General features: G+C 44.2%; 1 protein-coding gene across 6 annotated transcripts in view; it reads left to right on the top strand.

Annotated features, from left to right (window-relative positions):
* Nucleotides 1-24,749, top strand: part of adam22 (ADAM metallopeptidase domain 22) — a 77,652-nt gene that overhangs the window by 2,643 nt on the left and 50,260 nt on the right. For all 6 annotated transcript variants that reach the window (XM_035402575.1, XM_035402287.1, XM_035402205.1 and 3 more), the window contains exons 3-4: nt 2,469-2,545; nt 20,781-20,847. In XM_035402575.1, coding sequence (XP_035258466.1) covers nt 2,469-2,545; nt 20,781-20,847 — 144 coding nt within the window. The remainder of the gene's footprint in view (nt 1-2,468; nt 2,546-20,780; nt 20,848-24,749) is intronic.

The following is a 24,749-nucleotide window of genomic DNA, read 5'->3' as shown; positions in this document are numbered from 1 at the left end:
GTGTAGGCTAATGTCTTAATACGAAGTGTGTGTTGGCAAATGTTTGGTGTGTCTTAATCTTTGAACAATGAATAATAGTGGACTGAAGGATCGCACAATGATTTATAGTTTTGTCTCACTCTGTCACTGCACCACTCGTCTTAATACTTGTTTAGTAAAATATTCATAACTGACCATTTTAACTGGTAGGGGGAGTTCAATTTACCCAGTCTCCTTCAGTTGAAGATTGTTATGGTAAAATGAGGGGATGGGTTTATGTTTTATCATATCTCAAGCTTCTTTTTTCAAAAATTCAAAATTCAGCGCTCTATCAGTCTAATTCCACTTATAAATAAATGCTTGTTATTATTTGAGCAATTTGATTTATTTAATCAGCAAATTAATATTTTGGAAACATTGGTGAATGATTGAGCAATGTCATTTGGGTGGTTGATTAATGAACTAATTCAATCTTAATTTTCTTTTACTGTGAAGAATTCATGGTTCACATTCCCTGACATGATTCATTATGATATGAGGGCATTTGAAACATTTGAGCTATAAAAAAATGTTTTTAACTTTGCCCTGGGAGCAGGGCTGGTTCTAGGCATAGGCCAAAATGGCGGTCACCAATGGCGCCTTTCCTCTGCGGGGCGCCAAATTAAGGGGGAAAAAGGAAATAAAAATCCACGTGTTGTGTCCCTGATAGTCTGGGGAATGGGAATCGGGGCGTTATGAGAGTTGGGGTCGCACCATAACCAGACGCCCCACCCCACCCCGGGTTCGCAATCTCATCCATGGCACCATAAAAGTTTGGAGCCGTGCCTGCCTGTGAGGATTTTAATAAGCAGTGTGTTACCGACATTATGGCCAGCTGGGCACCTGCAGTGAACCTGTACCAGCTGCAGGACTGAGTTTCTTTGCTGCTCAGCTCTGGAATGTCTTTCCCTTAGTGGAGGATACTGCAGCAACAGGACAGCCACAACTACAGCTGGGCATGCTCGAGAAAATAGAGTGGGGGAAAAAAAGGTGATACCAGTAGGAAAACATACAGAACGCCAACACTTTTCTCGGTAAAAAAATGCATTCTTAGCTTTAAAATAGAATGCATTGTAAAGTACACATGTGTAGGTGTAACATGAGATATGGTGTAGAATGTATTTGGCCTCCTGCTAGTTGAGATAACTTGTAAATGGCTACCATGGCTGCTCATTGTTGAAACGGACATTGCAGTGGCCAGAAGATTCTTCTGTTAAATTTTTTCTGTGGGGCCTGGAATCATCCTCCCAATGGAAAAAGCTCTAGCACTATAAAGAGGGTGTCCCACATTTGAAAAGATATTTATTTTTTGTTGTATTATAAGACTTTTTTCCTGTGCAATGTTGTACCTATTTCTGATTCTTTTACTGCTGATCAAGAGGGAATGCTTTTTTATTTTTATTATGTGAAATGCTATAGGCTATCTTGTGTGTTCAGATGCTTTGTTTACATGGAATGCTTCCTTGCACTGGCACGCTGAGTGGAGGCCATTTTATAAATTGACCACACTGTACTGGCTTTTTGTTGCTAGGCTTTATGAATTTTGTACAGTGTTTATTGTTCTTACAACTGCATGAGCTCTAAAATTTTCTAATTCGCACCAAGCCTACCTACAGCTGAGTCGCTGATGCATCTTGGGATCTTGGGGGTGACTACTATGGCTGTGATCAGTTCTCGGCTGTCTTCGAATTTGTCACAAAATGATATGTAAACAAAGCAAATCATTTGGCAGCTGGGTGGGTTTGAGACCGATTGGCTGACGTCTTTGGTAGGTGTCCTGAATCAAAAATGTAGATTTTTTTTAGCCTCACATGTTTACAACCAAAGATTCTACAGTCCAATTCCATCAGAAAACATTTCCTTTAATGATTGCATTGATCACTGTAATGGTCATAAAATCTTAGAGTGGGCGGGGAAGTGGAGGTGCTAGGCAGTTGGTGTTCTGTAATGTAATGAAAGATCCGGTTTAAATGTATTAAATTATTTAATTAAAATTTTCTTCTGAAGCATGTTATGAGAGGTGAACGATTCACACCGTAGGCTATCAAATCAGTTAGATAAGCAAGGTCACTTGGGAACATATAGCTTGGGGTTGACCATCTGTGGTTTTTATACACGCCTCCCCCTATTTTGGGGTTGAATGATCCACGCACCCTTTAGTGTTATTGCTTATGTACTCCTGCTTGGAAATCATGGCAGGCAGACCCAGGGGAAATATCTGCGTGGCTTGGGGGACTCCCATTGACTAGTATGAGGACAATAGTGGGTAGTTCCTGCCTCAGGGACATGAAAGAGTGCATACGACATATGGTCCAATAGCATGGTGCCCATTAATAACTGCTTTAATGCTGTTGTACGACCCATTGAGGTGAAAAACTATTCTTGCTGACTCCCATGTTTTTCAAAAGCAGTACCTTTATTTGTCTGTTTTCTCTTTCATTCTACTACAGAGTACGCATGTAGCTCAAGCAAGCTTCCAAGTGGACGCTTTTGGTGCAACATTCATCTTCGATGTGGAACTCAATCAGTAAGTATGCCTGATGCTGCAGGTTCCTTGTTCCTTGGTCTTATAAACTGGTTGCTGTGAGTATAAAAGACTAGTCTAGGTCAATATTTGTCCTTAAGTTTCACTTACAAGTAAGCACACGTGTTTGTTAGTCAAAATTGCTGTTCTACGCCAACAAAACAAAATGGTATTTTAATTTCAACTGAAATTTAAGAACAAATGTTGATTAAATCCTGGCATGAATCTACATTTACTACCCTTTTAAGCATGGCGAAGATGAAAGAGGCTGTTTGCTTGACTGGATGATGCAGTGCTGTGAGCACTGGCATGCACTCATATGGGAGAATGAAAGTGCTCGGCTATTGTTTCATCCCTAAAGTTCAATTAAGCAATAACTCATGACAGGCAGTGGTATATTGTGATTATGTCACAGCTGAGGGTGTTGGGCACACAGTGCACAGTGGAGGGCCACAACCCCCTTAGCCGTGATATAATCACAGTATACCACAGCCTGGAGTGAGTTATTGCTTTTATAAAATGGTGAACAAATATGGTGATATAAATATTATAGACTCAATCCAATTGAAACAAGAATTATTTACAGGAAAGTAGTTTCTGGCTGCCCAAAGATAGTGCCAGGCGATTGCTATGCAACATTAGTGAAATCTCTTTTGTTCTGGCAAACTATCGATAGTTAGCTAGCAAGCTAGCGTTAGTGAGCCAACAAGAGTATATGCCTTATGATAGATGCTTTTTATTTGTCCTCGTGGAAAAATTGGTTTGCAGCATAATCACAGGGAATTTCATCATAACATTACAAAGATCACGAATAGACATACCCATACAAATACTTCACACATTGCAATAAATTTAAAAAATAAATAAATAAATAAAAAATAAATAGTTAGGATGGGGGCAACTCCTGCCCAGACCAGCTGGACCTCCTTTGTGACCAGGAAGGAGTGGTCAAAGTGCATGGGGGGAAAGTGCTAGCGCATTACCCGTTTAAAAACTTAATGGCTTGTGGAACAAATGAGAACTTGGATCTATTTTTAGTAAACTGGTGCTTTTTTGTAGATTCCCATTCATTGTACAACCACTGAAAAACTGCCCCTCATTAGTGGGATCGCGTTGCTCAGGTCTGCTGAGCTCGTTCGGTGGAGGAGGCGCATTGCTCGGCGAGGCGAGGAGTCCCTTCTCTGGTCCCGCAGTTTCGGTCACCAGTAGCTCTGGAGAGAGCTCGCACACTCGTGGCTGCTGTAATCTCTCTCGCCTCAGGACCCGCATCAGATTGTTTCACAATATTTCCATTTTGTGACTGATTGTGATTGTTACATGTCACGGTTTTCAAATGTTTGACTTGAATGACTGCTTAGCCGCGGTGTGATAATTGAAATAGAACTGTAATGAAGCATTAGCCGTCATAGCCGTGGTATTCAGTTATACCACCGGTTTTTGGTAAGTTAGATTGTAAGTTTTGCCCTACCTGTATTTATAGTGTGTACGTCATGGTGTGGACTTCAATGAGTCAGGAACGCACCTCCAGTACGTTGTCTGCTGAGGGTGCTTAAAAGAATCCGTTTGCAATGCCCCCCCCCCACCACCAGCCCCCCCGCCCCCTAGCCCGTCCAACAATGCCTGCAGCCAGGTAACACATTTCGTGTGAATCGATGGTCTGAGATTAAAAGCAAAACCACAGCGTTCTGTCTCTTTATTTGTGTCTAGTCATGAGAATGTAATTTTCGGAGCTTTTTCCACCTGTGCATTTTTTTTAACCCTAGCGAGTCCGCGCTTTTTTTGCACAGATGATTTAGCGTTCCATCATAGCGAGGGCTGATTTACGGTGAAAGCCGAGCGGAGGCAGGCTTGTGGTCGTGTCAGACTGAAATATTGATCACGCTTCTCTGGATGGAAAATGAGCTACTTGCACTGCTGACTAAAGTGCTGGTACTGTAGCCAGGACGTCCCGTAATATTCTGTACCGGGAGGCTCCTAGAGACGGGTGCTGAGCTCTGGGGTCACTGAGAGCCCTGAGAGATACTGGAATAAGAACAAAGATGATGGAGGTGATCATAATAGTGTTAATGACAACAGTGATGGTAATGAGGGTGAGGAAGAAGGGTGTCCATTGCTGGCAATTTACTACATATGGAATTGATATAGGCCTATGCCTGAATACAGATGTAAAGAAATATCACAAAATGTGGTTAGTAGCCTAATTGGAGAATTCAGTGTACTGTGGCACAGTGTATAATACAATCAGGACGTGAAACCTTGTGATAATAAGAAACACTAAACCCCAATCTCTTTCATGGTAAATACAGACAGATAGACTTTCCTATCTAACAGCTTCAGCGAATGGAGGACGTGACCACTGGATGGAAAGGCTGGCCAGCTGATTAATAAGAAAGGCTTAACGCCTCAGAAACAGACAAGCAAACTTTAATGATTTATACTTGTGAAAGGGCTGGGAGTATCTCTGCATGTATTTCCTCTAATCTCTGAGCCTCTAATATAATCCATCTGTTACCAAATCCCTCTTAATCATGGCGCTATGAGAGTATCATGTCCTGATGTTTGAAGCCTAGGTTTTCATCTCTTTGTCTGTTTGGATGGTGGGGACTTTGGAATCTTCCCGATTGCCGGAACGCATATTGTTCTTCGTGCTGCGTTCTCCTGGTGATCTTGAATGCGTGTAAATAGAAAACTTTTCTTTTGGCAAGATGTGTGGAGCAACCTGGGCCCTGTCTCACATACATGGCTAACTCAGTTAACCCGATTAGTTTGTTGAAATTTTGGGATGAACTCAGGATTTTTGTTTTCACAAAGCAATTTCACAATTTAGCCAGACTTGTTACCGGGGCAACACAGTCTTAAACCCTTGCCTGCGAAACTGCAGGTTTATGCTTGAATTAGCTGGATGACATGAACATAGCCTCTAAGCCACACGGTGAAATCACACACCAACTCTGAGAGAAGCGAGCCCTAACAGTGATAGACACTATTGAGCTCTGCTTTCTCACTCTGCTGTTGGCGACAGCAAAAATATAATAAACTTTATTTGTTCATTTGTTTCATACATAAAATGCTACGTAAAATGCTTCACACTTGAGGACAAAAATAAAAACTAAATGAAACCAACTCACAGGATACAAGATTAAACAATACAGTAGTAAAATGAGGAAATTAAAGCAAGGCAGAGACAAAAATGTAAGGAATAAAATGGGAAATAGGCTGTCGTTAAAGTCAAAGAAAATATAAGTTGGCTAAAGCCACAATATAGCCTACTGAGCAATCAGGAAAGTGTGCCTTGCTTTCAAAAGGCATAAACAGTGTGTTCATCAGATTTCCTGGCCATGCAAGAGTGAACACTAGAAAGGTTTCTATGCAGATATCATTTGCAAGAGGGTTTCACATTGGCAATATTTAGCCTACATAATCACTAATAGATAAATATAACATGGCATTTTCAAAAGTCTTAAGAGGTTAACCACTAACCTGTGCATTAGCTAGTTGAAAATGTAGAATTTCAATAAAGTGATTTGCAATACATTTTTATATTTAACTGCTGCCAGGTCCTTTTGTAACTGCTGTCACATGCGCTCAAAAATAATTGTATGTTTCAGTGCGGTGACGTTATCAGAAAGCAAGTGAATGAAAGTCTTGTTACGTAGGCATAGACCTGCTTAATTTATCTGCAATTATCTGCCTGGTTTCTTCTCTAATTTTGCTGCTATGGCTATGTTTGATTTGCTAACTAGGATTGCTTTCTCTTAATGAGTTCTTAATCCTTAGAGGTGAAAAATATGCCCATCTCCAGTGTTGCCATAATCTTGTGATCTACAATCCCAAAACAAGATTTAAAAAAGCCAACATAGGTTACTTTCATTTATTTCTAAATGTCACATGATCTCGCAAAGGTTAATGGCACCTCGCTTTATGTCTATATAAAAGGGGTATGATCCCGTTTTTGGTGTACGATTTATCTCCCCTTTATTGCAGAGCAGGTGCACTCATTTGTCCGAGGTGATTAAACTAATCAAATCGTAATTCACGTTTGTGAAATGGAGTAAGCCCGAATTTAATTAATGAGATAATTTGATAAGATACGTGTCAAATTATCCCGGATTGTTTAAGCGACGTACGTGAAACAGGGCCCTGTGGGGCGGCTGAATCTGAAGCCGCATTTGAGTCCCCTGTGCGGTTGGGGATTCAATTTCCCTGCCATAGAACCTTCTGGGCTGTGTCCTCTTTCTGTCTGTTACCCTCTCTGCTTTCCCCTACCTAATTAAAGTAAAAAAGAACCAAAAGAAGGGCAAGTTGTTTCCTCACATTTTTTTAAAATCTCATATACAATGCGTATTTGTATATCAATTACATTTTATCTCATGTTTTTGCCTTGGGTGAAATGTTTGTGCTAATGAGAAAAGGCTTGTATGAGGAATTTTGGTCACTGAGAAACCGTCAAGTTCAGCTATTTCCCCGGGTGCAGGGGTTTAGCACAACCTGTGGTTATTGGCTGCATTTTGGACTGGTCTCTGTATGCCTCTCTGATTCAAGTTGCTTTCAATGCAGCCTCCATCTGCCAAGTATCCTGCATTGTCCAGTCTTACTTTTTTGCCATCATGAAACTTTCTCGAGCTGTGAGAGAGTGTGAGAGTGTGTGTGTGTGTGTGTGTGCGTGTGTGTGTGTGTGTTTTCTTAGCGGAGGTCCATAGTGAATGAGCTGGCTTATTCTTGGCGTCCCACGGCGAGGCCTAGTTTTCTCAGAGTGATCAAGGGTCCTTGCCTTTTTCTGTCTGAGTCACTAGCTGATAATCTCTAGCTCTGGGTTTTTATGAAGCTCCACAAACTACCAAAAAAATCAGCAGTTGATTGTGATAATGATGTATTGTCATATATTGTGACATGTTTTATATTGTGACATATTTCAGGCTGTACCTGACATCAGTCCATTTCTCTTGCTCTATTTTTAACACTACCTCATTAGCTGCAGCCTGATTGTATTACTGAAGTGCAAACTGCTGGTGTGTGTGTTTAGACCAGCCATTGAACTGAAAAAAATCTGAGATAGGCACTGTTCACAGAGGGCCAATTGCTGCCTCTAAGTAATGCTCCCCCCCCCCCCCCCCCCCCCTGATTGCTCTTGGTGAATAATTAACATCTCTCTGAGATTAAAGGGGTCTTTAGAATAGTTCCTGTTTCATATTGTTGCAGGATCCTGGCCTGACTTGAGGACAGATTTTAAGCATTTATAAGCATTATAATTGTGCCCAAAGACGGTCATTAAGTCTGTCCGTTGTTGGCTACTCCAAGGATTTGGGATTTAGAGGACAGCTGTACAGCTGTCTGCCTTGGTGTTGTTATGCATTGGTATTGTCACTATAACATTACGTTTTTTATTGTTTGTGATACTGTTAATTTGTCACACTTGGTCAGCTGATGTATTTGGTATTGATGGGTAAAATATTGTAGTCGTGTTGGCTGGAATCACACTACTCTGGTATTAACCTATATCTTTATTAACTGTGCTTATTTGAACCAAACACAGAGTGTTATTTTCTTTGCCCTTTAAAAGATTTGCTTGTTTGTTCTATTTTTATTGTGGCTTAATGAAAAGCAGAAGAATTATGCAGTAGTGGGAGTGGCAGCTTAGTCTTTTCTTCATTTGCATGTTTCTAAATGCATTTCCATAGATATATGCTATAAGCAGTTTTCTGTTGCACCCGAGTGGGTGGATGTCAAACCCAACATTTCTACGTGAGCAAAAATGTACCTTTTCTGAACACAGCGATGGGAAGTGATTGAGAATGCGGACGTGTTCGTAATGCAAATCAAGGATGTCGTGTCAGGTACCATCTGCAGGGCCGGATCCGTTACTCAGCAAACTTCAGCACCCTCCTGAACTCTGCTTATATTATTTAGAATTCTGTCTTCAGTGTAAATTTAGTCCCTGACCTACCCTCAACAGAACAGCCCCGGTCTCTTCAGCACCATCTGCATCGGTCTCTTTCACTTCCCTCCTAAACAAACAACCAAAAAGAAAGACGCAAAAATGTGAAAAAACACACACTGTTGTGCGTGACTTAATGGCTGTCCTTGTTGTATAGATAAAGGGTTTTAGCAGAATGCTATAGGGTTCTTGCTCTAAAAGTTGGCCTTTATAAATTAACCTCCTTTAAAGGCCCAAGAAAGAACAAATAATGTAGGGGAGGTGTGTTTTATATGATACAGGAAGGGCTAATGTGTGTTCATATTTAACTGTTTATGCCTCTATTCTAACTGCTTAGAGTAATAATATCCAAGTAATAATATTCAGCCCATTTGGAAACAGGCGGGGGGTGGGGGTGGATGTTTGGGCTGGGGGGCCTCCGATAAGGACAAAAAAAATCCTGAAACCTCATTCATATGCGCACATGCCTTTGATATATTGCACAGACAAATTAAAAAATGAGAATATAGGAGTCTGAATAAATTAAATTATAATATATCAATTCTAGCTTAAGCATGTTGAGAAGGATTATTCAGGGCCACACATTTTTACTTTTTAATGCTTTTTTTGTCTCTCGTGAGTTGGTTGGTAGTGGGGGGCCAAGCGGTCTGAATTGCCACGGCTTTTGTTAAGAGAACTGACATGTGAGAACTCATGAATGGAAAAGAGGGAAGAAGGGCTTTCCCTGCTGGTGAGCAGCTGAGGGTGAGGGAGCGGTAATTGAAGGCCAATTACTCCACCGGCAATGCCGTCTGCGTCTGGGAGGCAGTTCGCGGTGAAACAGCGTTTTCTCCTGGTCTCCCTTCGCCCCTGACGCTCACGTGGGCCTCGTTGTACATTTGTACCCCTCGCACTCAAAGACTGTAGGAGACGACGAGAGCTGTCAGGGTTTCGTTTGTCGTGATACTGCGTTTCTGGACGGCTTTAGGGGGCAATCGGGACATCTGTTTGTTTTAAAGCTGATTAATGAAGACACCTTTTGAAACAAACAAAGGACGCTGACATCTTTTCCCCTGCGCGACTTCTGTGGCAAATGAGCATGAGGCGAAACATTTTAAAACATAAAAAGATTTATCTGCAGTCCACTTGATGGAAAAAAAGAAGAAACTGTGCTCCCGTTAATTTTCATGTATGCTGCCCAACACTGAGTCTGGGTGACACAAATTGAAAGATGCTGATGCCGTGATGCTATAGCTGTGATGCTAAGATGCTGCAGACTCAGAAATTGCAGGTGCTTGTGCACTATTTTGCAGCAGTAGCTACTGCCAATGTTTTCTTCCCTTTTCCTTTGTAGAAGAACGGTCTGCTTTGTAAATGTGCAGTCCTCATGCGAAATAGACAGAAGGGGAAAGGTGTGATTTATGGGGGGCTAATGAGGGGGAGGGATCCATGCGTCCTTCACGCACCCTTGAGTATGGGGGGGAGGAGGAGGAAGTACGCACGCAGGGCCCGGCCAGGGTCTGGAGGGGCTGCAGAAAATGGCAGAAAAAGCAGTAGGATCTGGGGTAGCAGCCGTGATTAATGGCCTGAGCGCTTTCTCGCGACTAGCCCGCACCTCTCAAATCGCCCTGGGACCGAAGGAGGGGGTTTCGCCTGAGCGTTTCCTGAGAGCTTCCGGAAAGCCCGCGTCGCCGCCTCCCTGCCTGCACTCTGTGGCCCTCGCCTCAGTGGGTCAGGTGGAATCTCTGAGTCTTTAAAATGACCCGGCCCCTCCCCGCGGCTTCCTGTTTGCTTTAATACCGTCTGCCCATCGGCCGTGCGATGACACGCGCTGTGACTGGCAGAGTCTCTGAGATTTATTACGGAGTTAGGGGTGTAGTGAAGAGATTCAGTGGTAGGACAGCGGTCAGTTAGGCTAAATTCAAACCGTAAATATCATTGTAGGCTCTCTAAAAGAAAAAGGTGATGGATGCAGGAGGTCTTTATGGGGTTTGACGGGGCAGTACGTACGCGCTATTCTCCCGAGGCCTTCAGTATGGGTCTGCTGTGCCTGAGAGTCTAGGGTTCTGCTGCATTGCAGCTGCTGCCGGGAGCCTGGAACTGATCTCAGGAACCAAACCACAATAAAAGCTCATCAACACAAATAGGCCCAGAACCTGAGTCAGATGGTCCTACACAGTAAAATGTTCAGGGTTAAATCAACTCTTACAGAGTACGTATAATCCCTATTGGACTCATGAGTACTGCTACTAGAGTTGAATTAACACTGGGCATTTTACTGTGTATCTGACATTTTGTGTGAAAATGTATATCTGATATGGGAATGCTGTTTGTTATGATAATAAGCACCTGAAATTACCTTTTGATACATGTTCAAACTTACACAGGTGCTATACCAAACAGTGCTGTGAAATCAGTCTTCAAAGTTCTAAAATATTATTAGATGTTAATCGAGGAGGAAAGTCCAGGTGTGAGCAAGTAAAAGTGTTTTTTCCACCCATGAATCTAGCCCGCTGATTTCACTAATTACTTCTACTTCCGAGCTGAAGAAATGTGCTAGTAAGCAAATTCGAGTGGTTAGAACAAAATACTGGGGAGGACCTTTCTACCTCTGGATGTAAATCAGTTCTCAAAATACACGCCCCCTTCACACACTGTTTTAATTCTGTTTTGCCAGTGTACTATTTTCCTGTAGCTTCGTGGGATGATTTTGGTGCATTTTTTGCTTCGAATGCCCAGTGTAGGAGGTGCTATATGCCGTATTTTAGTGACTCTAATCTGAATTTGCCCTGTGAATGCAAGGACTTCCAGATTTCTTCCCAGAGGTACAGTTTATCAGCAGCGCGCGCAGAATTGCTTCCGAGAATTGCAAACGCTTGTCTCCAGGGTCGGAGGTCGTCGCGGAGAGGCCAGGTGCGCATTAAGGAACAGCGCTTGACCCATGTGACCGTTCTCCCGATCACTGTGTTAAGCGGGGGGGGGGCGCCGGTCGATCGGTAGGTGCGATCGCCTGCTTTGTGTTTCGGGAAGCCCTTCTGCCGCTCGGTGGAGGACGCGAGGCCGAGCCCGCTGAGCGCGCGGGGCAGAGCGGCCCGTGATTAGAGGACACCATTGTGTTGGGCCTCGTCCGCGGCTCCGGTCGCGCGAGCGTGCTCAAGATGCGGCGTCTGTGATAATGAGAGCCCAGCAGGAGGGGCAGGTGTGACTGTGCTGGCCAGCTGCTGCTGCTATTCGGGGGGGGGGGTGGTCTAATGGGGAAGGGGAAGGGGAGGGGGGAGGGGGCACGTGGGTTTTTCCCCTCTGTGGACTCATCGCTCATATCGCGACCCTCCCCCAGCGCAGGTTTTACCCCTTTGTGTGGGTGTGCAATTGAGCATTTGAATATGCGTATGTGTGTGCCCATTGGAGCGTGTGTGTGTGTGTGTGTATTTGAGCATGTGTGTGTGTGTGTGTGTGCCCATTAGAACATATGTGTGTGTGTGTGTGTGCCCACTAGACCGTGTGTGTGCATGTGTATTTGAGCATGTGTGTGTGTGTGCCCACTGGGGCGTGTGTGTATGTGTGTGTGCCCACTAGAGCGTGTGTGTGTGCATGTGTATTTGAGCATGTGTGTGTGTGCCCACTAGAGCGTGAGTGCAAGTTTGTATTTGTGTTTGTTTACGTGTGTACCCATTAGAGCATGCGTGTATGTATTTTACAGTGTGTATGTATGTCCCCATTTCAGTATGTGTGTATGTGTGTGTGTGTATTTTACAATGTGTATGTATGTCCCCATTTCAGCATGCGTGTATGTGTGTGTGTGTGTATTTGAGCAGGTGTATGTGTCCCCATTTCAGCATGTGTGTGTGTGTGTGTGTGTATTTTACAATGTGTATGTATGTCCCCATTTCAGCATGTGTGTATGTGTGTGTGTGTATTTTACAATGTGTATGTATGTCCCCATTTCAACATGTGTGTATGTGTGTGTGTGTGTATTTGAGCGTGTGTATGTGTGTCCCCATTTGAGCATGTGTGCGTGTGTGTGTGTGTGCATGTGTGTGAGCGCATGTGTTTGAGTGCTTGGATGCATCTCTGTGCATCCTTGTGTTTTGAGTGTGCCTGTTTGAGCACGTTTGAGTGTGAATATGAATGTGTTTGTAAATTGCCTGAAGGTTATGATTAACATATGAATATTGTGGTGAGGATTAAAATGTGAAATTGTTAGCCGTGAACAACAAAAGCAGATTCGGGACACAATGATCAGTGAGGGAAGATCATTGCCTCCCTTATTTCTGACTCGCAGGCGACCACTTGGGTGAAGGCAGTCTGAAAAAAACATAACTGTGTGTTTGAACCCGCAAACATTTAGTGTCGGCTTGGAAATTTGGGCATTCGTGGACTTCAAAATTGTTAAAACCTTTGTTTTTTGGAAGGGTGGCCTTTGTCCCTGAGGTGAGAGTTTAATCAGCGAGACCCATGTGTATGGTTTATACAAGCACGTCGTGTTCTTACAGGGATAATGAAATCCCAGGAGTGGGGGGCGTGCCGGTTCCCCCCGGAGAGCTGATGCATTCTGGGAATTAAAATACTGCTTTCTTTCAGCGCGGAGGACCAGCTGTCACTTGGGCTCAGAACGCGCAGCGCTCGTCTTATCGCGCAGACGTTTGAGCGTGTGCATTATCACTCCCTCTGTACATCTCCAACCGATGCATCTGAAATGACATTGAAAAATGCAATGTTTATGTAATAATGCAATGTTTGCAAAATGGTGAAAGTGGCCGTCTGACTTATTTTGCTGCAGATTTCGAGACCCCGCTGACTGAGGATTTGAGGAAGGATTTATTGCTGTTATTTCAGATGAACCAAGATGTTCGTGGTGCACACGATACTATATGGTGCCTGAGATGTTCTTTTGTAACTTTAGTTGAGTAGCAGTTGATAAGTAAAGGTTTTTTTTTAGCAGGATAGATCCTCACTCTGTGGGATTAATAACAAGTACAAGCTATTGTTTACTTTAAACACCATCAGCATTAAAAATGTACATGTGGCAGGTATTGTTTGTAGTCATATCAGTCACGTTCAGCAGATGGTACAGTTAACGAGGCGATACGTGTTATCATGAATGTCAGAAGCCTGACTCCAGGCAGTACTTGCTCAGCAGTTTGTGTGCGCATGTGTGCATGTCCGTGTCTGTGTGCCCGCATGTCTGCGTGTGTGTGCGTGTGTGCGTTTTTGTGTGCGTGTGTGTATGTGTGCGAGTGTGCATGCGCGCATGTGCGTGTGTGTATGTGTGTGAGTGTGTGTGTGCGCATGTGTGTGTGAGTGTGTGTGCATGTGTGTGTAGATAAGTGTATGGGGGCAGAGGGTTTAGAGATCCCAGCACAAGGACCTGAGACATGACTGGGATGGTTATTAGAGAAATAAAAGTTGCTGTTTGGTGTAATAAAATAAAAGGATTGTTTTTTTGTACATTTTGTGTTAGTCACGTATCTGGTTGGGCCTCCCATTGGAGCCTCAGCCCATTGAATGCTAAGCAGCACCAGTGACGCTGGGTGTCAGGATTTGGTGGGTGGGGGGGTGCAGGATTATCCCCCCAGGCTATGATCCATGATCCAGTTAACACCATCTCTAAGTCAGTGAGCAAAATATTCAATCCTTGGCTCTGGAAAACGGTTTTGGAAGGGGAGGAATGTTTGCGTCCGAATGTTTGCAAGGTGATTGCTGATTCATTGTTTGCTTGCTTGTTTATGGCTTTATTTTCCCGGTGTCTGCATTGCTACAGCTCCGTCGGTCTCGAGTCTCGTTGGCTGCGTCTGACAGTGCATTCTAATCCAAGAGCTCCGAAGATGCTTTTGGCAGTGATAGCGTCAGTGCTAAGATGCAGTCGGGCGTGTGCACATAAGAAGCTCGTTGTTACAAGAAATAAAAAAATAAAAATAAAAACAAATATAAGTAAGTGGACTTAGGCATTTAAAAAGTAATCATGAGTCATCAAGGTCATAAGGAGCTGTACAAGGAAGGCCAAGGAAACCCCGAGGGGTTTATCGAGAGGCTCCCTTAAAAAGACAGACATGGTGTCATGGATTACATTGTAGATATTGCATGCTTGCAGGTCTTGTGAAGGAACAAAAGAGGGTTTCATATCCATGTAGTAACATCCAGGAAATGCGCATTTCTAGGACAGGAAGTGTGAGGTGTTGGGTAGGCGGGTGCTGGTTGCTGTGATTGTGATGACGGAAGGTGGCGGCTAACTTCGCTAACGGACCGCTTGTGTGAAGTCTGCAGATAAACTGCTGCAGCTGCTTGGTGGCCCAGAGGGGTCTCAGGTCCGGTTAATTAACTGTGACCGAGCTGCACTGACCACTGAGTTCGCACTGGCTACTGAATCTCCACTGGCTACTGAATCTCCACTGGCTACTGAGTCTCCACTGGCTACTTAATCTCCACTGGCTACTGATTCTCCACTGGCCACTGAGTCTCCACTGGCTACTGAGTCTCCACTGGCCACTGAGTCTCCACTGGCTACTGAGTCTCCACTGGCTGCTGAATCTCCACTGGCCACTGAGTCTCCACTGGGTACTGAATCTCCACTGGCTGCTGAGTCTCCACTGGCTACTGAATCTCCACTGGCCACTGAGTCTCCACTGGCTACTGAATCTCCACTGGCCACTGAATCTCCACTGGCTACTGAGTCTCCACTGGCTACTGAATCTCCACTGACCACTGAGTCTCCACTGGCTACTGAATCTCCGCTGGCTACTGAATCTCCACTGGCTACTGAATCTCTACTGACCACTGAGTCTGCATTGGCTACTGAATCTCCACTGGCCACTGAGTCTGCACTGGCTACTGAATCTGCACTGGCCATTGAGTCTGCACTGGCTACTGAATCTGCACTGGCCATTGAGTCTGCACTGGCCACTGAGTCAGTACTGGCTACTGAATCTCCACTGGCCACTGAGTCTCCACTGGCTACTGAATCTGCACTGGCCATTGAGTCTGCACTGGCCACTGAGTCAGCACTGGCTACTGAATCTCCACTGACCACTGAATCCCCACTGGCCATGGAGTCTGCACTGACTTTTGAAAGGGAGACACAGAGTGAGGATATGTATCTATGAGAGAGTGCGGCAGAGAGCAGGCCATAATGTCCCAAAGAGCAACACTCAGAATGCCAGAGGACGAGGCGGGGCGGGGAGGGGAGGGGAGGGGAGGGGGGGGGGAGGGGAGGGGGGTTAGTGGTGGCTTCAAGGGAGGATCAGACCCAGACGTGATTAATGAGGGCCAAGCTCTGAGTTCCGTGGCGCAGGCCTGTAGCACGCCTCTTTGTCTCCACACGCGGCTGCTTATTCAGCGCTGGGGGCCCTGACGCCCGTGTGCACGCGCTGGCGCGTGCGGCAGTGCACCTCACACACTGAGCATGCGTGTGGGGACGGTAGTGGGGAGGATTGGGGTCATTCTGCATATCTGGGTTCATCGGCCAAATGGGGCGCTATCAGGGGAGTCACAGCAGAAGGACACACCCCTACGCGCGCACATCCGTGCACGTGCGCATTCGCAGCCGAAAACGGCATCCAGTTACACGCCTACAAACGTACTCAATCATCAAGACTGCTAATATTGCATGTGCTGACCTGGCAGCTTTGGTCTTTCATTCTAAAATGGCAGCTCCTAGTAAAATCAGTCCGTCACAGGCCTTTAATCAATGCCTCACAGTGGAATCTCTCATATTTGTTTAATAGAAGGCCAGGGTTAAGGCCCTCAGAAGTGTGTCGATATCTGGAGCGTGCATATATCTTTCCAGGATAATTTTTAGAAACGGATCTTTTTGGCGCCTGACCCTATCTCGACATGCCACATGTAATCCTCATCGATTGTGACTGGGACTGTGTCCCGCTGGCCCTGAGAAACAGACCTCCCCAGCCTTCGCAGTCTCAGTCTCCACTCCAACCCCCCCCCACGCCCCACTGGGCGCTCGCTAATGAGCTCTACCTTCTGACTAGCAATAACGGAACCCTTTCACGTCCGGTAATAAACGCTAATGCGCGGCCTCACTTCAATTTAGCTCTTTGCACAATGGATTTGAAAGGGGAGGGGAGGTTTCTGTCGATGGAGTGCTTTACAAAGAGATGGATGTTATGCAAATGCGCATCGTGATAAAGGGAGCGAAGCTTGGGGGGCGAGCAGGGTGGGATGGGGTGGGGTTGGGGTGGGGTGGGGAGAGTGAGCACACGTCTCTGCCCGTTCCGTAAATTATTCAAATCCCAAAGCAATTAAAAACAGAAACAGTTATCTGCAGTCACCTCTAGTTATACATTCCCAATTTCGTCGGGGTTTCTTAATAGATTTTAAATGGTTTGAATTTTAAGCAGTGGAATATTCCAACTAGACCGGAGTCTACATGGGGATTGATGATGCAATAAAGCCCCGTGAATAATATTGCCCCATTCAGAACCTACACCATAATAGATTACATTTTCTCTTTGTTTTATTTTGGCCTATAAACCATCCTAGAAAGCATTGTTATGTAAGGTATGCATTATAAAGTGTGGGTGAATAGATTTTAGTAATACAATTTTGAGACTGGCTTAGCTAAACCTGAATTGACTGTGACTGTGATACGAAAAATGTTTTCGGAAGCTTTACAACTGGAGCTGACTCATTCATTAGGCGTGGCATTAAGAAGCAAGCAAACAGTCACTGACTGGGCTTGGAGAAGTCTCTACGCATGCATGCTGTAACGATGCTGCTCTTTTGTATTCTGGAAAGGCACTGGCATCTCACATACCGGATACCGCGCTATCCAACGCTTTCGCTTGCGTGTTTCCTTGCGTATTTCTTCACTGCAGTGGTTGCCGTCAGTGGTTGCAGATTTAATTTATGGTCCGGGTTAACATGGCGGCACCGTGAGTCACTTCTATGGTGATAACCTTAGGAATGTTCTCTGGCTTACTTATCATACTGTCTCCTGTCTTCAAATGACCTCAAAGAGGCTTGTGGCCCTGTTGCTTTCTATACTACAGAAATTCGACATCGGTTATGTTTATTTTAAATCAATATAGATGCTAAATATAAATGAACGGAATCAAAATGACACACAAATACACTACATGCAGCAAATTATTAGAAGATATTACAGTGTAAACCTAAACAAACTTATTTGGGGAAGTAATATTCTGAAATGAGGCAACTTTTGTGACTTGGTGCCACTGTACGGAACAGTCTAGTATTTGCAAACTACCTTTTTGTACAGAAAACATCTTAGCTGCCACACTCAGTGATACAAAGACTGCATATTAGCTGTTTTTCTCGACCACATGGTTGCCTTTTATTCTGTTTATAGTCAGGATGCTCAAACACAGAAACCTTCTCTCTGTGGTTCAGACAGTTTTGTTAAGTGCTGCGAATTGTAGCATTGGAATATGAGTCAGGCTTTTGCTTGTTGTGACTGCAGACAGAGAGTTGTCCTTGGTATAAAGCTATCATTGACCCCTGCATTGATCAGAGAGGCTGGCTCACTGAGGGTAATACTCCTGAGGCTGGTGACACTGGTCGTACACCATACCTTTTTATGGACTATTGTGCAAATCAGAGTAAATCAAATGGTTCAAATCAAATCAAATTGTAAATATGTCAGCAGAACCTGTCCCTAGAAATTCTCCCTATTTCCACCACCTAAAAAAATTAAGATGCATTTAAAAACCAACTAATTATAGAAAAAGAAAACCAATGAAAAACGACTGATATTTCAGAGAACAGCATAGCCTTCCAAGTGTACTAAACTAAACTACTGTACTAAGTACTACATACTAAATCCTAAAAAGGTAACAGCTGTACAGAGGCCTGTATTTAACAGGGTACCTTCAGCCGTCGGAGCAGATGCTGTGCACTTTGTCCTTCTACGGAGAAAAGGATCTTGTGGCCACAGTGTAATAACTCTTGGGAACAAAGATCCTTGTTATCCTGTGCCCGCAAATGAATCAACTAATGATTATAATTGGTCCTGACAAAGATCCCTGTGGATCGCAGTGCTGCCAATGCCCGTGTGCAAATGACATTATCACAGGAGCAAGGCAGTGGGCTGGTTTGTCTGCTTGATTTTTTCGTTTTCATTCAGAAATGTATAAAATATTAAACTGGCGTATATGATTGAACAACCGTAGTGAAACCTGGTGTGGCATCTAAGCATGACTTAAAGACATTGCCCAATGCAGTGACACTTCTTTCTGTCACAAAATGTAGCTTTGTTTCTGCTCAGAAGTTGCTGAGTACTACAGTGAATAGCAGCTGTACTAATTCAGCACAAATTTGTAATTCACTTGTTCTCACAAGTTATTAAGGTATGGCCACAAGATCACGTATTTCCTTTTCTGTGTCCATTCTGTATCCTTGTGCTGTTCTAAGGGCAGTGTAATTCACTCCTTTTCTAAAAATACCAATTGGCAAGTCTCTGGCAAAATACTGTTGGGAGAAATTGTTATCTGAAATGGTTAAAATATCTGGCTAAAATATTGTGTTTTGTTTCAAAATGTCATAAACTGCGGAAACAGTCATATGAGAAAACTGTAAAAGGAATTGGCACTTGAATTCTTTTAGGTCTCAAAGCACTGTGAAATTAGCCATTATGAGCTTTCTGGGGAAAAATATTTGTTTTGAAGAAAATTGCTGGAAATTATGGATGGCATAATTTATCTGTTACGTTTGGTTTCCAATTACAGAGAGTGTGTAGGGAGTAAAATCTGCATTTTTACGGATTTATTCATTCGTAAAGGGTTCCTATAACCAAGAATCATTTCAGGACCATGGACAGCAGTGTTAGGTTTGAGGTTTCTACTCCAGTTTAATGAAGGGAGAAATACCTGTAATTCTGTAATTGAGGCTTTCACATGTATGTAGTGGAAATTGAAGAAACTATGGTAGCTAAATTATAGATTGTCATTCCTGTAACAGTATTGGGCTGTGAATTATGATTCTATCGATCACATTGATCATATTAACATGAATTCAACATTTTTATGACTAGTTTTTATTCTGTTATTTCCCTTTTCTTTTTCCTCTCCTTCTCCCAGTTGTAATTCCCACATTATATTTGTAATCCTATCCATTTCAGCTAGCTTCCAGCAGTTTGACTGAGTGCACACTAGCTTGCAGAAAACATGTCATCCAAACCATGTGCTCTCGTCTTGTGCTAACGGCTACTATGCTCAGCTGCTGTGCAGGAGGGCTACACTTCATTCTTGGGCGATGTGGTGGGCGAAACCCTGCTGACTTAAATCCTCTCTTCTCTCCCACCCCCCCGGTGGTAGCCCGGGTGGTTCTTTGTCCTGGCGGGCCACAGGGTCTGCTGGTTTTTGTTTTTGCCTTAATTTCGGCAACCAATTCAGACTCCAGAGACCAGGTGAGGTGAGATGACTGTGTAATTGGCTGCTTTAATTCATCAATTAAGTTCAGAGTAACGACTAAAACCGGCAGACCCTGCAGCCGGCCGGGACCGAGAATGAAGATAACTGCTGTAGCCGACTGTGCTCTGGACCCCCAGGCACTGTCAGTGCTGACACAGTCAGGAGGCTGTACGGACCACGATGCACATCACTGTGTTAAAGAGCCAGGCTTTAGCTTGACATGTCACATTGGAGACGCATTATACTGAACGTATAGAACTTTGAATAACTTCATTAATGCTTGCATTCTCAAATTACACTCTGTAAAGACTCTCTAAGAACTTATTTGTCAGTGTTTTTCGCAGTTTGAATACCAGAGCGCAGCTAACGTCATGTTGATGGTCCTTTGCATTCATGGAAACTGGCACCACATTGTCCAACTGACTGGCAGGCGGATAGGAGACAGACACAACTGGCGCATCGCTGGCTAATTACCATATGGATGTGTCTGTAAACAGTGGAATTGTCTACAGACACATTTGGCAAAATCCTACTGAGCAAAAAAAATACATTTCTGCTGGGGTGTTTTGCAAACAAACTCCCTCTGTTGAATCTTAACTAGTTGTAAAGTCTTTGCTGGCTCTTCAGTCGTAGTTTAAAGCCGGAAACCTCGTCCTGAGTACAGGTGGCTTCTGTGCTGGGGTTTGGAACATGTTCTTGCTGAGGTAGCACCGGTAAGCCTGGTTTGCCCTTTGCTATCACTTCCTGCAATTTTATTTCCACACTGGAAACAACAGAATGCTGGAGGTTGTGATATTTGGCAGGGTTTATGTATTGGAGCATAGAAAACGTGCACTGGGAAATCTTAAATTTTAGTTGGGGGGGCGGGAGAAATCAAGCTGGTGGATGATGACAGCAGCGGGAAATTAAGTAAGTTTGCATAATTTTTTCTCCTTTTTTTCAGTGATCTCCTGTCTTCAAACTATGTGGAGAGACACATTTCAGAAGACGGGAAGTCCATCATTTCCAAGGTAAGGATTAGAATCTAAGTGATGCTTTGCTTTGATTGAATACCTTGAGGACAGGTGTTTACAGTATTTAAGCTTTAATTCCAGCCAATTAGCTTTGCTTAATTGGTCCAATTAGGAGAATCTACATGACTTTTAACAGCATGGTAATGAATTACCTGTAAAATCTCACAGTAGATTTTTTATGCATGTGCAAGTTTGAGCTTTATTGTATTGTCAAAAACAAATGGCCCCACTGATAGATGTTTGGGCTGCTACAGTAAATGAGTGAAATGATATTGGTGAAAAACAGACCAGCCATACATGTTCATGTACTTTAAGACCCCCTTTATTTACAGTTGAAGTACAAGTATTGTTATCTGTGATATTGGCCCAATTCTACTGTTCACGATAGATCAATTCTGCAATCAAGACCTTTAGCAGGCATCGGCATCACCGTGGAGCCAAAGTGTTAGTGTCATTTTGCTGTCATCTGTTTGTCTTACAGTAGGCTTTGTGATGAATTTTCATGAAATCTTATAAGCATAACCGAAAAATGATATTCAATTAGTTTGGTTTTAGGCTACATTAAACCCCGGAGTTCAGAATTACCGCGTATTAGAGTTGTCAGGGCCTTTGAGAAATAAAGGCTCAGCTCACATACCCTTAGTTCAAAGATCCTCTCATATCCCATAATAATCCTATAAGAGATTATTATATATTATAAAACAGGACCCTTTTCATACCTCGTTTTTATCATACCAGACTTTCTACATCCTGCACGTATTTAACTAAATAAAAATGGTGCGGGAATGTGAAAGGTGCTTTTGCTCTGAGCAGCCTACTACCGTTAGCGCTAGGCCTACTGCATTCTCCGGGTATTGCAACACCACCGAGACCGTTGCGTTGCGGCTGTGTTCAAACAAACAGCGCCTGTGAACATGGCTCAGAAACGCATGGTCAGGGATTATTTTAAGACTCATCCGAGACGGTTGTTTTCTTTTCTCGCGGTGGGGCGACAAAATCGTGATTCTCTCTGTTTCTATTTTTATCTGTCAGTCTCTGTCACCCTGCTTTTCCTCGTGGTCTCATTTTTTCTGTCACCGATTTGTGCGCAACTGTCTCAGTGGATCGCTGCCGCATTATCCACGCCGTTATTATACATTATTAAAAATAATGATGATTATTATAACGTCGTGAATCGTTTAGCCTTGTCTCACGGAGTTCGACTGGGAGAACTGTCGTGCCGTTTTCTCCCTTTTGAGGGACGATGTGGGAGGTGGGGTGAGAATGGTTAGGATTGCCGCATGTAGCCTACTGCAGTCAGAAGTCTTGAGCAAAGTACTTGCTGTACTTGTTAAAATGTAGGACATGGTAGTGACTCCATCATGCAGTCTGTTGTTTCATTTGTTGAAGCAATGTGTAGGCTTATAGAGAGAGTTTCATGGGAGAAGTTTGCATTGAAAGTGTCTTTTGAAACCTTCCGTATATAAAAGGTCAGTGTGACCCAGTTGTTTATTTATGCAGCACTTGACACCTTCAGACTTTTTGGTGGAACTCTTGATGTTGGTATAGAATGATTAATCACTGTTGCCACAGGCAACACCCACCACCTCTGCCATATGCAGGTAAATATTGCTGGTGGGTGAGCAGTCTCTCCCACGCCATAAGCTAGTAAAGTATTTTGCTGTTGGGTACAACACCACTGTAATTGCTAAACTTATTTTTACTGCCTGCCATGCCCTGGCTCCACCCTGCCCCTACCCTTTTTACTCACTCACTCACTCACTCACTCACTCACTCACTCACTCACTCACTCACTCACTCACTCACACACTCACACACTCACACACTCACACACTCACACTCACACACACACACACACAGACCACAGACTGACGTTTACATTGATACCTTTGTCACTATGCGACAAATTCAGTGCAGCACGCCATGCGCATGCTTGCGCTACCTTTATCTAGCCAGCACCAAGGGTAAAATTTGGATGCAGATTTTTTTTTTTGAAGGATAATTTAGAGCACTATGAGTTTTACTGCTTTTTTTATTCTATAAGCAAACCAAATTACCGTAAAATAAAGTAAGACCCGGTGTACTTTTTGATTGAGGAGAAGCAGAGGGCCGGTTAGATCTGTGTGCGGTTGGGATGTGGGTATCCCTCCTGCTCTGTGAGAAGTGGAGCAGAAGGATCGGGAGGCTGGCGTGTGGCTGAGGAGAACTGCACTGTATGGTGGAGCTGAGCCACATTTATAAATAGCTGCCTCTCTCTCCCTCTCTTGGCTACTCTTCTTCTCTCTCTCTCTCTCTCTCTCTCTCTCCCTCTCTTCAGCTCCCTCTCTCTCCGCTCTCCCCCCTCTCGTATTATCTGTCCGCTCTCTCCTTCCCTCTCCACCCCTCTCCCTCTAGCGCTACCTTTCTTCTCTCCTCTCGTTGCCAATTTCTGCCTCTCTTTTTTTCCTTTCTTACCTTCTCCCTGCGCTCTCTTCACTTCTTCACTTCTCTTTCGTCCCTCCCTCCCTCTCTTCTCGGCCTACTCTCTGCCTGAAGGCACAGGCTGCTCAGCTTTCCCCAGCCCACCGTCCCATCCTGCCACCTGCGCTCTCGCACAGGAAACGGCAAGACAGGAAATGATGCGTGCCAGTGCCATCACACCTTCTTTCTGGAATTCTTTTTTTTTTTTTTTTTCAGTCAGCCCCCGAGGTCTCAGTCTTTACATCAGAAGTGCTTCATGGGTCCTGTGTCACACAGCTTGGCTCCCAGAGGGGGGCGCTCACATTCACACTCAGGGCTAAGGGAGGTTTACAGGAACATCATCGACGTGAGAAAGCCAGTGTTGCGCATAAGGTGACATTTACCACCACCAGCTCACACCTAGTCTTGACTCTTCCTCCTTCATTTTCCTCATCATGAGCGCCTGAGGATTCTCTGTGCATATGAACGTCTCTGCACCAATTCTACACTTTTTTTTAAAAAGGGGCACTTACCAGTGATCTGGGAATACCATACCGAAACCTCATTTTCAGTGCTTGAAACCCTGAAGATGAACTGTAATTGGAAGCTACGGAATATCTTGCCTTCCAGGTTTATGTGTTCTTTGGTAACAGAGTTAACTGTCATAATGTTGTGAAGATAATCCTTTTTCTGCAAAGTGAAATGGATGAATATTTGCTCTGCATTGTGTGTTATCAAACTGCAGCAGGTAACAGCCGACGCTACACAGGAAATGGCCTTGCAGTTCATGCAAATTTAAAGCACATTCCCTGTGACCTCTATTATCTCGATACCAGTTAATAGGATTTTAGTTTTCATGGAAACTTTTCCCGAGGAGTATAATATAGCATTGAAATAATATCCCTGAAACTGAGTGGAGTGTGGGATGGCCCGGTGGGCCGGAGTGTGGTGTTCAGCCCAGTGGGAGTGTTGAGCCCCTCCCTGGGTCAAGGTGTGTCCGTCTCTCTCAGTGGATCGACTCGTACTGTCTGCTCCCTGACTGCAGTGGGGCGGGGTTCAAGGGCCAGCAGGCAGTGTCAAAACGGTTCTTTCGTCGCCCCGTCAAGCTGCCATGTCTGATAGGGGCATGCAGGAGGAGGCTTACGCAGGCAGGGGGCGCTAGAGAGGAGAAGAGCCCAGAGCAGAGGGGAGGGGATGAGATGGGAAGAGAACAGGAATAAGAAGGGAGGGGTTTTAAAGGATTGGGCTAGTAGGGGAGAGGACTGGGGTAAAGGTGGAGATAAATGAGAGTAGATGGGGTTGGGACAGTAGATGGGGAAACAAAGGGGGAATGAAGAGTTGGTGAGAGGGCTTTCTAGAGAGATGCAGATGAGAAGAGCAGAGGCTGGGGAGGAGAGGAGGTGATGAAGGGGGGAGGAAGAGCAGAAGAGAGGAAACTCAGATACAGCTCGTCGATGCGC

The sequence above is a fragment of the Anguilla anguilla genome, chromosome 1, assembly GCF_013347855.1.
Source record: "Anguilla anguilla isolate fAngAng1 chromosome 1, fAngAng1.pri, whole genome shotgun sequence".
Taxonomy (NCBI): Eukaryota; Metazoa; Chordata; class Actinopteri; order Anguilliformes; family Anguillidae; genus Anguilla; species Anguilla anguilla.
Note: the sequence above shows the minus strand (reverse complement) of the source record. Positions and strands in the feature narration are given on the sequence as shown.